We start from the raw sequence: 14,572 nt of genomic DNA, 5'->3' as shown, positions 1-14,572 counted from the left end.
GCGGGGTGGGCGCTGCAAAAAAACACCCTCGTTCAGTCACGCAAAGTTTTACGTGTGCCCACTCTGTGCTGGGCGCCGGGAATGCTCCGATGAATGACACTCGGCTTGGGCTCCAGGCGCTGCAGCGACACCAGGAAGCCACCCCGACGTTCCCACAACCCTCGACCTCCGCGGGCCAGGGCCAGGGCCAGGGGGTGGGAGGGGCTGAGGCTGTCACCCAACCGCATCTTCCGGGGTTCACCTCCAGAGCCCCACCCCCTCGGGGCTTTCACGGCTGTGCCGTAAAGCAGGGGGCAATCGTAGCTCCAGAACGGCCCGCCTCGGTCTTTACGGCAGGCCGCATTCCCCGCCTCTAAATATGGCGTCCCCCACGAGGGAATGGGCCGCGGTTTTCACCCCAGCAGGCCGGGGGCAGTGCTGAGCTAGGGCAGTTATCTGTCTAGACTAGGCTACAGAAAGCTGCAGTTAAAGTTCATTTCTGGTCACAGCTCCAGGAACCCGCGCGCCTCTGAGGGTCAGGACTCTCCGCTTCCTTCTAGTCCCTGCAAGTTCCTCCTCTGCCCCTGGTTGGTTTCCCCGCTCCACCTCCAGAGACCCTGAAGGCCCTGACACTCCCAGACTCAAACTATGAGCCTTCCGCAACTGCTGTTGCGCGTGCCCGGTTATCTCCAGGCCTCGGGACCCCCGCGTCTCCTGCGGTGGTCCCCGTCCCTCGGCCCCGTCTCGGTGGGCTCCTGGCGTGGCCAGTCCTCCAAGTCCCCGGCCTACTGGAATCAAGTGGTATCGGAGGCGGAGAAGATCGTGGGCTATCCCACGTCCTTCATGAGCCTCCGCTGCCTCCTGAGCGACGAGCTCAGCAACATCGCTATGCAGGTGCGGAAGCTGGTGGGGACTCAGCACCCTCTGCTTACCACGGCCAGGTGAGCTCCTCCTGCCCCCGCACACGCGCGCACTCGAGTCCCTTTTTCCAACCGACGCACCGGTTCCCGCCTCCCTCAGGCTGGCCCCCTGCTTGTCTCTTTTTACCTCTTCCGTTCCTCAGCCCTCCTGGACATTGGGTGATGTCTCTTCTCTAGTCCGCTCACCTTAACATTCTAACTCTCTGCTCAGTTGAGCGGGTAAGTGGGTGGGTTTTTTGTTTTTGGTTGTTTTAACAAACCCGTGTATGCTTTTTGCGTTTTTGCTGGATTGAGGATGAAGATGTCTCAGTGGTTAGTGGAGGAACTGAGTGGGGACGTGAGTTTGAGTCACTTGCTAGAAACGATCTTTAAAAAGTGGGATGGATTCATTTTCAATTCTGTACTATTTAAGAGGTCACCTCTAGAAAGAATGGGGAGGGGAGATAGGCTGAAGGTAGATAGTTCTTTTCAACGGGTGCCTCAGGCTTGAAGTAGGAATTTATCCAGTCAGTAGTCATTATCCTCCTGGGATTTTTATCACTTATGCTGGACTACTTTGAAGCCTCCCATTAGGATTTTAAGGACCACAACTCTTGCTTCCACTTAAAATAAAAACACACCACCACACCTGTTTATTTGTAAATAATTTCAAACTACTGAAAAGTTGCAAGAATAAAAATAATACAGTGAACACACCTGTATATCCTTTCATCAGATTCACCTATAATGTATATACAAATACTATTCACATGTATAGGTAAAACATATATACACACATACACATATATATTTTTCCTGAATCATTTGAGGGTAGATTGTATATATCATGGTCATTTACTCCTAAATACTTTATTGTGCATTTCCTAAGCATAGAAATATTATCGACATAATTATGTTACAGTAATCAACTTAGGAATATTTAATGTTGGTACAGTACTTTTATTTAATCTATCATAGATATTCCAATTTTGTTAATCTACCTAATAATTCCCTTTATAAAAGCATTCTTTCCTCTTCTAGTACAGGATCCAGTCTAAGATCAGCTATTGCAGTTGTCATGTCTCTTTAGTCTCCTTCAATCTTGAGGAACATTTCCACAGCTCTTCTTTGCTTTTATGACTAGAGCAGTTCTCTAATGGGGCAGTTTTGCCCCCTAGGGAACATTTGGCAGTGTATGGAGATCTTGTCACAACCTGGGTATGTTACTGGCATTTAGTGGATAAAGGCCAGGGGATGCTGTTAAACACCCTACAATGCCCAGGGCAGTCCCTAACAATGAAAAATTATGTGCCCCAATGTCAGTAGTGCCAAAGTGTTGAAACCCTGGGTGAAAATTATCTCTTTTTATGTTTTTTTTAATTAAATTTTTACTTTGAGATAATTGTAGATCAATTGGGGTTGGAAGAAATAATACAGAGAGATCCAGTGTACCAGTTAGCTAGTTTTTCCAGTGGTAACATCTTGCACAACTAGAGTACAATATCACAAGCAAAATATTGACATTGATACAGTCAAGATGCAGAACATTTCCATCTCTACGAGGATTCCTCACATTGTTCTTTTATAGCCACCCCCACTTCCTTTGCCCATCCTCTTGCTTTAATTTTCTGAGACACCTGTAATTTCTTTGTTGCTACAAAAGTTACCAAATAGCAATAGTAGAGTGATTTTATTTCTTGGCATCATTCCCAGTTATCAAGAATGTAATCTTATGAGTGGGCTAAACTTGTCCTATAGCTGGAATGTTAGTTCTCAAAAAAATTCTATATAATAAACACTCAACACACACACACATATTAAAGCTTAATAAGGGAACTAATGAGTTTATCATCCAATTTAAGAACTATAACTTTACCAGTCCTCTTGAAGCTGAATTACTCCCGGGCCCATCTTCCTGACCCCAAGTATACTGAATTTTGTGTTTATTTTTCCTTCTTAAAATTGCATGAGTGTTTCCCTAAATAATAACAGGTTTAATTTTTCATCTTTTTGAAATTTATTAATATGGTAGTTTATTGCATATAGTCTGTTATGACTTGCTCTTTTAATTCATCATCGTTTCTAAGATTCATCTATGTTGTGTTTAACTGGACTTCATTCATTTTTCACTGGTGTATAAAATCCTATTGGTGAATACGCCAGTCTTTTTTCAGTCAGCTTTTAGGTTGTTTGCATTTTTTGGTCTTATGAAAAATACTGCTGTGAGTATTCTTGCATGTGTATCCTGGTGTACTTGTCTTGAGAGAATAGGTATAGGAATATATGCACATGTTCAGCTTTAGTAGGTAATACCAAATTGTTTTCTAGAGTGGTTGTACCAGTTTACACTCTCATGAGCAGTGTCTAAACTCAAGTTACTCCATGTTCTCACAACACCAGAATAATAAGGTATCTTTTTTTCTTTTAAAAAAATATATCTTTATTGATTTCAGAGAGAGCAAAGGAGAGGGAGAGAGAGAGAAACATCAATGATGAGAGAGTGATTGATCGGCTGCCTCCTGCATGCCCCTGACTGGGAATTGAGCCCGCAACCCGGACATGTGCCCTGACCTGGAATCGAACCCCAATCACCTGGATCCTAGGTTGATGCTCAACCGCTGAGCCACGCCTAGCTGGGCAGAGGTGTCTTAATTTTTGCTAATCAAGTAGTGTGTGGATGTGTGTGTGATAGGAATGGTAGTGTTAGCATTGGGAGTTGTAATAGCATATTACATTGTGCATATTGCAGTCTCTGTAATAAAGCACTGAAGTGAAAAGGGCAGAACTAAAAAGAGCCTTATTAATATGTATATTCTAAGAGTTCCAATTCATCTTGTTAATTGCCAAACTATCAGATGGGGTCTTGGAGAAGATTTCTTCTGAGGCCACCAGAAACACAAGGCTGATAGCTTTGAAACTTTCCTGATTGTAGCCTACCCTGCATACCTAGTTCCATACTACAGTGAAAGAATTGGAGAGGAACAAAATAAGTTCCAGCAAAGCTGTTGCAGTAACATCTATGAATTGCTTTATTTTGTAAGGAAACAAAGCTAATCTACATATAGTTTTATTACATGCAGATAGTGTGTGTTGCAAGTTATTTCAAGTTCACTCACAGGTACCTGATGAGCAAAAACTTTTAGGGAGGTATGTATACAGGGTGGGGCAAAAATAGGTTGTTTGTATGGAAAATAATACAATAATTAATAAATAATAATACAAGAATAAACTGTTCTTTGTATTCACAACTGTAAACGTACCTTTGCCCCATCCTGTATATCTATATACACTATGTACAGATAGGCATTTGATCCATAGGGTAGGCAGATTGTGATTATTGTAAATTGTAGCTAAAAACAGCATTGGGCAGCTATGTTATTTCACATACTACGCATCTTACTTTGTTGAGATCTTGACAGCAAAGCATTGCTAATTAAGGAGGAAGATGCTCTCAGCATATTAGCAAAAGGACACAGATTCCTTGTTGTTGATATATTTAGGACCATAGGAAACCAGGTTTGGTAATTTTTTTACAGTCCCATTTTATATTTTGAGTTTCTAGTATTTACATAAGTCAATGTTCTAACCCATCTGATCACTTTACTTTTTTGGATAAATCTACATAGTATTTAGGGATGAGTCATGTCTAGTAGCCCTAAAATTTAGATGAATGGTGACATTTTTGGCAAACAGCAGGAGACAAAAAGGAAATCACCATAAGTCATTATTTACTACCTTCTCTTTCTTTACCTAAACCATCTTATCAAGAACAGGGAAAAGAGCCTAGAACTGTACTCTTTAACAGTTTAATTCAGAATTGAGATTAAATTTAAAATCGAGATTTGGTAAAATAATGATCTTGTTACTAGGAACAATGTAGCAATTAGGTAATTTTTTACCTTTATTCTTCTAGGTTTTTTAGGATCTCTCTGTTGTAAGCCCCAATTAGATAAATAATCCTCAATTAATTAAGTCAATGTTTATTGAAGCTTATGGGGGAATATAAAGAAATACAAAACATGGCTTCCCTTAATGAGTAGATATTTTGTTGACACCAGTATATAGGGTTGGGCAAAAGTAGGTGTACAGTTGTCCATATGGAAAATAATGCAATAATTAATAAGTAATTATACAAGAATAAACTGTTTCAAGTACTCACAACTGTACACCTACTTTTGCCCCACCCCGTATTTATAAATATCTGACAGAAGTAAGTAAATGATTTGTGGCTAATGAGTAGTAGAGACATATTAGCTATTACATTTAAAGAGACTACAGTGGCCTGGAATAGTACATAACCTTCATAAAGAAATTGGGATGTCATTAGAGATGATGGGTAGAATTTACATAGGTAATATTTTAAGGTGATGATAGTATATTACATATTTTTTCCTTCATTATTTTTTCTTGATTATTTTTTCTCCTTTCTTCCTCAGGCTGTCATACCTCTACAAGGTATAGGGAGGACCTTAAAAGCAAGGATAAGCAGTGAATAAAGTAAAATGAGCAGAATGAATGGAGCTAGAATAGCTAAAATCATGTTAAGAAGAAGAAGAAGAAAGGGGGAGGAATCATTTTACCTAATACTGTATTGTATAGAGCTTCCTTGATCGAGACAGTGTGGTATTAGCAGAGGAACAGAAAAGACAGATTGATGGGATAGAATAGAAAACCCAGAAATTGATCAACACAAACATACCCAGTTGATTTTTGACAAAGGTGCAAAAGCAGTTCAGTGGAGGAAGAATAGTCTTTTCAACAAATTCATACAATGAAATGCTACTCAACAATGAAAAGAAATGAACTATTCACACAACAACTTGGATGAATCTCAAAAGAATTGTCCTGATTGAAAAAAGTCAGTTTCATTCCTTAAAAAATTAAAAATAGAATTACCATATGACCCAACAGTTCCACTTCTGGATATACATCCAAAAGAGTTGAAAGCATGTCTCAAAGAGATATTAGTTCACCCATATTCTTAGCAGCCTTATTCACAATAGCCAAGAGGTGGAAGCGACCCAGATGTCCATCAGTAGATCAATGGATAAACAAAATGTGATATATACATATAATGGAATATTACCCAGCCTTAAAAAGGAAGGAAATTCTGGTACATTTTACAACATGGATGAATCTTAAGAACCTGATGCTAAGTGAAATAAGCCAGTCATAAAAAGACAAATACTGTATGATTCCATTTATATGAGTTATTTCCAGTAGTCATATTCAGAGAAAGTAAAATGGTGGTTGTCAGGAGCTGGAAGGAGGGGGGAAATGGGGGAGTTGTTGTTTTTAATAGTTAAAGAGTTTCAGTTTTACAAGGTGAAAAAGTTCTGGAGATTGGCTGCACAACATTGTGAATATACTTAAAACTGTATAGTTAAAAATGGTTAATATGGTAAATGTTATATGTATTTTACCACAATTAAAGAAAAACACAATCTCAGAAGTTTGTATACTTGTATGATTCCATTTATACAACATTCTTAAAGTGACAAAACTATAGAGATGGAGAACAGATGAGTGGTTGCCAGAATCAGGGACAGTCTGGGGAGCAGGGGGTAATGTAAATACAGAAGAGCTTTTTTGTGGTGATGGAACAGTTTGGTACCTTGATTGGGATCGTGGTTACATGAATCTGTCCATGGGATAAAGTTGCACAGAATTGTATACACCTTCTCACACAAATAAATGCAGTTGAACAAAATGATGAAAATGGAATAAGCGCTGTAATTTTGTTAACACTAATATACCTATGTTAATTTTTTTGTTTTAATATTGTACTACAGCTATATATTGGTAGAAACTGGATGAAGGATATATAGGACTCTTTTTTAATACTATTTTTGCAACTTTCTGTGAGTCTATAATTATTTCATTATTTTGGAAAACTAAAAAATCACTTTGAATTGAGAGAGAAAAAAATGAATGAACGAATGAACAAACAGAAAGCCTGGGAGACAGCAGACCTATATGTTCTAGTTTCATCTGTCAGTAGGGAATAGTGTGACCCTAGGAAGTTATCCCATCTCGCTGGGCTTTAGTTCCTAAGCAATGAAGTAAGGAGTTTGACTAAATGATTTCCAAAGGTGTTGCCAATTCTAGACTAGCGTAGAAGTTAGTGTTGTAACCGAATATGGCAAGTAAGGAAGCCATCATCACTTCTGAAGGAGGAAATGAGCAGATTGAGTGCAATATGGTGATACAAATCTATAGTCCTTTCCCTACTATTTAAAACTCCTAAAAGCTCATAAGACAATGTTTTTTCAGACTCATAAACCTGACCCAAACTGATGAGATTATTTATAGTCTTTCTTTATTCCACTTAATGTGAATATTCTTGCATTTTGCTGCAGAAATATTAATGTGTTTGATTACAGGGTACTGCCCCATATCCTGCTGGAGTGCTGGGTAAAATGCATCTTCCTAAAATAAAAAATTTTAAATTTGGAAAGACATTTTGTTTCAGGGACTTTGGGTGAGGGATTGTGGACCTATCCAGGTGGGACAGTGGTATGTAGGATGCAGTCGAAACCCAGCTATGTGATGTAAATTGTTAGAGTGGGAGAAGCTGAAGGTGGTGACAGTTCATCAACCCCCACTTCTTCCCAGTACAACTTGCACCCTATGGTTCATTATTCTCTTGCTAATTAAATGTACTTGTATAAAATATACATTTTTATTTCTAATCACTTAAATTTCTATATAAATAGTTATTTTTAAGTACTTTTAGCTCTTATAAATTCACATCATGTACTATCTACTGTAAAGAATTTAATGCTTTTAATACATATGGCGAACACTTAATTGTTCTAAAGGTAATGACTAATACTTTTTATATATAATTGATTAAATTTTGTTGCTTAAACAGCTGATTTTATTGAGCAATGTGGCTTTATTTGTTTTAATTGATTAATCTTGACAGAGTTGGCTCTTAGGATTAAATTTTTGTTTAAAGACTGTCTTTTTACTTTTGCCTTCAAAACACTGATCTGTATTTCAGTTTTTGATAGATGGGATTAATTTAGTATGCATTTACTGGGGATAAATTATGACATTTAGTCTCTCTCTTAGAGGGTATTGATTCCTTGGTAAAGACTTTTTGTTCCTGACTGAGTTCACTACAGTACTTGGCTACTAAAAAAAATTATTAGTTTTTTCTGCATGGTAAAATTCTTCAGAGCTCTTTGAATTTATTATTAGAAATTTAATTTTAGTCTCCCATGTTTATGAAAGACCCTTTCTAGATTCAGTTCTGTAATTACTGACGGAAAACCTACATTACTTATGAAGGACTTTTTCTTGGATGACTAGGAGAAAATTATACATTTTAATTCATTCCACAAATATTTGAGGTGCTCTGGGCACGAGGTGTACAAACAAGAGTAAGACATAGTTGGTGCCCTTCAGGAATTCATGAGAGGCAGTATAGTGAGCATGAGTTCTGGAATCAGACTGTTTCGATTCATATCCTGGTTGTAGCACTACCAAGCCCTGTGATCTCAGGCAATTTACTTAACCTCTCTGTACCTTAGTTTCCTCATTTGTAAAATGAGGATAATGATAGTACCTACGTCTTAGGGTTTTGCGAGGATTAAATGGGCAAATATAGACAAGGTGCTTAGACTACTACCTGCCACACAAAGTATCCAAATGTTAGCTATTATTATTATTATTATAAATTCATTTTAATGAATTAGAATAATAGATTATTTCTGCAATTTCACCTCCCATTTCAGAGGCACCATTTTTTATGCCTGTTGGTAGAAGTATGCTTTCCTTGGACACAAACACTTTTAGCAGCTCCCAGTCTTAGAGACAGGAAACAAAATGTTGAGAGGTCATTAGTTGTTGTTGTGAGAAGTGTCACATCCAGTATCCAGTTGGAAGAGGGCTGGATCAGCTGATAAACTGCATTTCACAGCAACAGCCTAGTCTCCCAACATGGTAACTCCCAGCTGGACCCTTGTCTGTGTTGTCATAGGCTGTTTCACCATTTTGTGGACCTGGCTGCTTCTGCGAGATGGCAAGGGTACATGTTAAGAATTAGAGAAGCCCTTGGTCGCCAGCGAATTGAATAACTTTTGCTGGGAAGTGGTTTTATTCATGAGAGGCACTGTTGAGTCTCATGTTAGCACACAGGTAAGTCCACAGATGGTAGTGTTGGTAAAAGCATGACAGGAAATCATATCCAAGCTTAGAATAAATGTCTCTTCTGAAGACGTGTATGTCTCCCAACTGGTCCTGGAAGATTCTCCCCTCACTCTTGACACAAGAAATAGATTGGTAAGGGGCACACCACAATTATTAATAATCATGTTAGTGGCTCTTGTTACCAGGGGTAAGGATACCTCGCCTCTCCAGAGTGAAAATGGTCACTGAGTCCATCCCTTATGAGGTAAATGGTTTGTCGGAAGGAGTATATCATATTGGGACACTTAGCAGTGACAGCCATCAGGTTAGCCTTGGTGGGAGGAAATCCCTACAGTTGAGCATAAGCATAGGCACCATTACCTGCCACCACTATTGCTTTGTCAAGTGCTGACTTGACTAGACAAGGAGAATGGCTCACTTTGTCAGTGACAGTCAACCTGTGTATCTTCTCATTAAGAGCCTCTTCTAAGTCTTGGTAATTTTGTTTAGAAGTCATGTGGAATGCAGATATTCTCAGGTGTTGGTCCCATTCCCAGACATTTTATCCAAATATCCCTTCTCCAAACCAATCAAGAGGCTTGGGTATTTTCCTTTCATCAGCTCATAATTACCTGAGTAAATGGCCAGAGGTCCATTTGGGGAAAAAATCTTTCACAAGGGATTTGGCCTCCTCTTCGTTCAAGAACTTTGGGTGTTAAATTTGAGTGAGAGGCTACAACTCTCTACTGTAGTGTCTCAGATAGGTCTCTGTTCACTAGACCTGGAGTTGTTTGTTTTTGGTTATTTAAATCAAAACATGTCTTAGTGGAATGCCTGTTGATTTGAATTCTTGGGTCTGATTAATTAAATGTATACAGGGATTTCTGCCTATCACAACAAAGCCTGAGATTACCTAATATCCCCATACCCACCTTGCTGCCTGTTAGAATCACCATGCCCACTTTGCTTCTGGAAGTTAAGTGCTACCACCTGGATCTAGCTTCCCCTGGACATCTCCCATTGCTTTCTGAGTTCAGGGAATCTATTTCATTTGTAGTCCCTCCCACCGGTATCCTTAGCCCTGGTAACAAGAGCCACTAACATGATTATTAATAATTGTGGTGTGCCCCTTACCAATCTATTTCTTGTGTCAAGAGTGAGGGGAGAATCTTCCAGGACCAGTTGGGAGACATGCTAAGAGCAGTATGTTATATGAATAAAAGTTTTATATAGTTTGTGTAGAGAAAAGTGGGGAGAGAATAGCATCTTCACCATAGGCTTCCCTTATTCCAAAGAACCTACCCAGACTGCCAGAACCACTTTCATATTGGGAATCACAATTTAGTGTGAGTCAAGTGCCATCATCTGTCATAGTAAATTAATGCCAATTTGAGTAAGTTTTGTGTTCAGTTTGTAACTTTATTTATTTTAGTTGTATAAGAACTATAACCATTGTGTGTTTATAATTTTTATATTCATAGATATTTAAATAGTATTTTAATAAAAATCATTTAAAGCAAGAATGGATGGGTGAAATTTTACCCTTTAAAAATGTTCCATATGTTCATATGTTACTCATGGCTGAGGAATACTGATTAGTCTTAATTCTTGGCCCAGTTATTAAGGATAAACTGATCATAGGTTTTTAAGAGCTATAGTACTTAATTCTTTGTGCATAGAGTCTAGCAAATTAGGATTCAGATACCCACATCTGTCTTTTCATATTGCTCATTACTACTGTATTTCCAACTGCTTTTCATTGATACTGTATTCTGTAATTGTCCCTTTATTATTCTGTAGGATTCAGAATTTTCATGTGTGTGTGTGTGTGTGTGTGTGTGTGTGTGTTTTAAACACCTTATGATAAGTATTTTTTTGTTGCTCTTTAGGTAACAAAAAAATATTCACCTGTACTTCTGGAGAGTTTAATGAATGTTTTTTCTAAAAATAACTACCCTAGAGTAGGTTTTAAAAATGGGTACTAGGAGATTAAAGATGGTGGCGGACTGAGTGGAAGCTACATTGACATTCTCCTGGGACCAAACTGGAATTACAACTAAAATATAGAAGAACCATCCTGAATAATAAACTGCAGCTGAAGATGAGCTGGAGAGCACCCTCATAACCAAGGAGGAAAAGTGGAGACTGCATCAAGACTGGTAGGAAGTGCGGAGGTGTGTGAGGGCTAGCTAGGCCCCCACAGGCAGCGGCTGAAGTTCTGAAGGGATATCTCAGCTGTGGGGGGTTTCCACTGAGGACTCTGGGGACTAAATCTCAGGCTGGGCTTCCTAGCCAAGAGCACCAGAACTGAGAAAGGTGCCCACATTACATCTGGCTGTGAAAAGCAGTAGGGTTTCTGTCTGCCAGGGAGAAGCGGCTGGAAATGCAGGCATCCTCCAAAAGAGCCAACACACAAAGTTTTGTGTGCAGCCACTCACCTTGGGCTCCAGCAGAGGGAGGGCAGAGTGGACTGGAGCTGTGCAAGGAGAATCTGGGGCTCTGGGCTCTGGAGATAGAGCTCAGAGGGCACCCCTCTGGATTCCTGTGCTGAGTCATCCCCCCTTACTGCAGAAGACATCTTTCTCAGGCAGACAATTTGCTGCTTTTGCCTGGGGGAAGGGGAAGCAATTGCCCCACCCTGTTGGAAAACCTCTCGCCCTACCCAGAGAGTTTCTACAGCCTGAGGCTTATTAAGAGACTGATAACAACCAGCCACCCCACTCTCTGGAGTTTCTACAGCCTGAGACTCATTAGGAGAATCAGATTAATCAGCCTGCAGACGAAGACAGACCTCAGAGTGCTTTGAGTCTTTGCCTGATCTGCTTCTGGACCCAGGCCTTGGAAAAGCAGACTTTGGTGTGCATCTTGGTCCTGTCCAACCACACCTAGCCCAGCAGAGGAGACCTCAAGCTGAGGGTGGTTGATAGCTCCAAACAGTGTACTCAGGGCCAGTCACAAACTGCATCTCACATTGCCCTGCACCAGAGACCCTCCAAAAAGACCGAGAGTCCTAGCAGATCCACCTAATACATAGAAACAAATCCAAACAGGCAGCCAACATGGGGAGACAAAAAAACAAGCCCCAAATGAAAGAACAAGAGAAGTCTCCAGAAAAAGAGCTAAATGAAATGGAGATAAGCAATTTCTCAGATACAGAGTTCAGAATACTTACTGTAAGGATGTTCAACAGCATGAAAAAAAGACATAGAAACTATGAAGGAAATTAAGAATGACATAGCAGAAATAAAGAATACATTGGTAAGAATAAACAGAAGATTAGAGGAAGCTGAGGATTGGATCAGCGAATTAGAAGACGGGGTAGAAACAATCAGAGATCCAAAAAGAAAAAAACAATTAAAAAACAGTAGGACAGTTTAAGGGAGCTGTGGGACAACATGAAATATCCACATTATAGGAGTACCAAAGAGGTTGAAGGTAAGCAAGGATTAGAGAATCTGTTTGAAGAAATAATGGCAGAAAACTTCCCTAACCTGGTCAAAGAAAAAGTCACACAAGTTCAGGAGGCACAGAGAGTCCCAAGCAAGAATCCAAAGAGGCCCACACCCAGATACATCATAATTAAAATGCCAAGAATCCAAGACAAAGAATATTAAAGGCAGCTAGAGGAAAGCAATCTGTTACCTACAAAGGAGCCCCCATAAGACGGTCAGCTGACTTCTCATCAGAAACTCTACAGGCCAGAAGGGAATGGCATGAAGTATTCAAGGTAATGCAAAAGAAGGATCTGAAACCAAGATTAATCTAGCCAGCAAGACTATCATTCAAGATAGATGGTGAAATAAAGAGCTTCCCAGACAAAACAAGGCTAAAGGAGTTTATTACCACCAAACCAGCATTGCAAGATCTGTTAAAGGAACTGATGTAATTAGAAGTAGAAGTAGAGAGAAAGAAACATAGGCATAAAGAATTAAAATGGCAGTAGATAAGTATATCAATAATAACCTTAAATGTAAATGGATTAAATGCTCCAATAAAAAGATATAGGGTCGCTGAATGGATAAGAAAACATGACCCAGCCCGGCCAGGCGTGGCTCAGCGGTTGAGCGTCGACCTAGGATCCAAGCGATCGGGGTTCGATTCCCAGTCAGGGCACATCCCCGGGTTGCGGGCTTGATCAGTGACTCATCATCCATGTTTCTATCTCTCTCTCTCCCCCTCCTTTCCTCTCTCTGAAATCAATAAAGATATATTTAAAAAAAAGAAAAAAAAAGAAAACATGACCCAAATATATGCTGTCTACAAGAGACCCACTTCAAAATAAAAGACTCACAGAAGATGAGAGTGAAGGGGTGGATAAAAATTTTCCATCCAAATGGAAATTGAAAAAAAAAAGCTGGGGTTGCAATACTCATATCAGACAAAATAGACCTCACAATGAAGACCGTACGGAGAGACAAGAAAGGTCACTACATAATACTAAAGGGATAGATCCAACAAGAGGATATAACTCTGATAAACATATATGCTCCCAGTACAGGAGCACCTAAATTTATAAAAAAACTTCTGGAGGACTTTGAGAGATCAACAGCAAGACAGTCATACTAGGGGACTTTAACACCCCACTGATTTCACTGGATAGATCTTCCAGACAAAAAATCAACAAGGAAACAGTGACCCTAAATGACACCCTGGATCAGATGGATTTAATTGACATTTACAGAACATTCCACCCCAATGCTGCAGAATATATATTCTTCTCAAGTTCACATCAGTAGATGAGTGGATAAAAAAGCCGTGGTACATTTACACCATGGAATACTGTGCAGCTGTGAAAAAAAAGGATCACTTATCCTTTGGGACAGCGTGGAGGGAACTGGAGAGTATTATGCTTAGTGAAATAAGCCAGTCAGAGAAAGACAAGTGCCACATGATCTTACTCATATGTAGAATGTAATAAACAAAATAAATTGATGAATAAAATAGATCCAGAGACATAGAAGCATGGAACAGACTGAGTGATCTCAGAGGGAAGGTGGGGGTGGGGAGAGATTAATCAAAGAACTTACATGGCTATAAGCATAATCCATGGACACAGACATTGTTGTGGGGAAGGCCTGGGGGTGGGGTGGATGCAGGATGAAGGGGATCAATGGAGGTAAAAAGGGGACATCTGTAATACTTTCAACAATAAAGATAAATTTTTAAAAAATGGGTATTAGATGTTAACCATTCAGATAGCTGTTTCTGATTTAATACTTATTCAAAGTTCTAGATACACAGCTTCAGTTTACAGAGTGCAGCTGGATTTGCTTTTCTTCCTATGACTCACCAAAGACTTCTCAAAGCCTTTCATTTTTTTTCTATTTTTATGTACTGAAACTTCTTTTTAACAAATATTTTTTAAATAGCCTTAAAAATTACCATTCTCTCAGAATCATCTTGGAAGGTTATTTCATTTGCTCCAAAGATTTTTTTAAACAGACTGAATTGGTCTTATTTTCAGAATTGTGAGGCTAGTGAATATTATATTCTCTGAAAGCCTAGTAGTGTTTTTTATTTTTAAACTTTAATAATTTGCATGAACACATTCTTTATAG

At 39.3% G+C, this 14,572-nt stretch overlaps 1 protein-coding gene across 2 annotated transcripts in view; it reads left to right on the top strand.

Moving 5' to 3' along the window:
- The first annotated feature begins 394 nt into the window (after positions 1–394).
- PDSS2 (decaprenyl diphosphate synthase subunit 2) overlaps positions 395–14,572 on the top strand; it is a 185,853-nt gene continuing 171,675 nt past the window's right edge. For both annotated transcript variants that reach the window (XR_001603546.2, XM_016217501.2), the window contains exon 1: positions 395–920. Coding sequence is in view for 1 of the 2 variants with exons in the window: in XM_016217501.2 (XP_016072987.1) it covers positions 628–920 (293 nt within the window). In the remaining variant the exon portion in view is untranslated. The remainder of the gene's footprint in view (positions 921–14,572) is intronic.

This window comes from Miniopterus natalensis, chromosome 5 (genome assembly GCF_054644295.1).
Source record: "Miniopterus natalensis isolate mMinNat1 chromosome 5, mMinNat1.hap1, whole genome shotgun sequence".
Classification (NCBI taxonomy): Eukaryota; Metazoa; Chordata; class Mammalia; order Chiroptera; family Miniopteridae; genus Miniopterus; species Miniopterus natalensis.
This window is presented reverse-complemented; position numbering and strand designations above follow the sequence as displayed.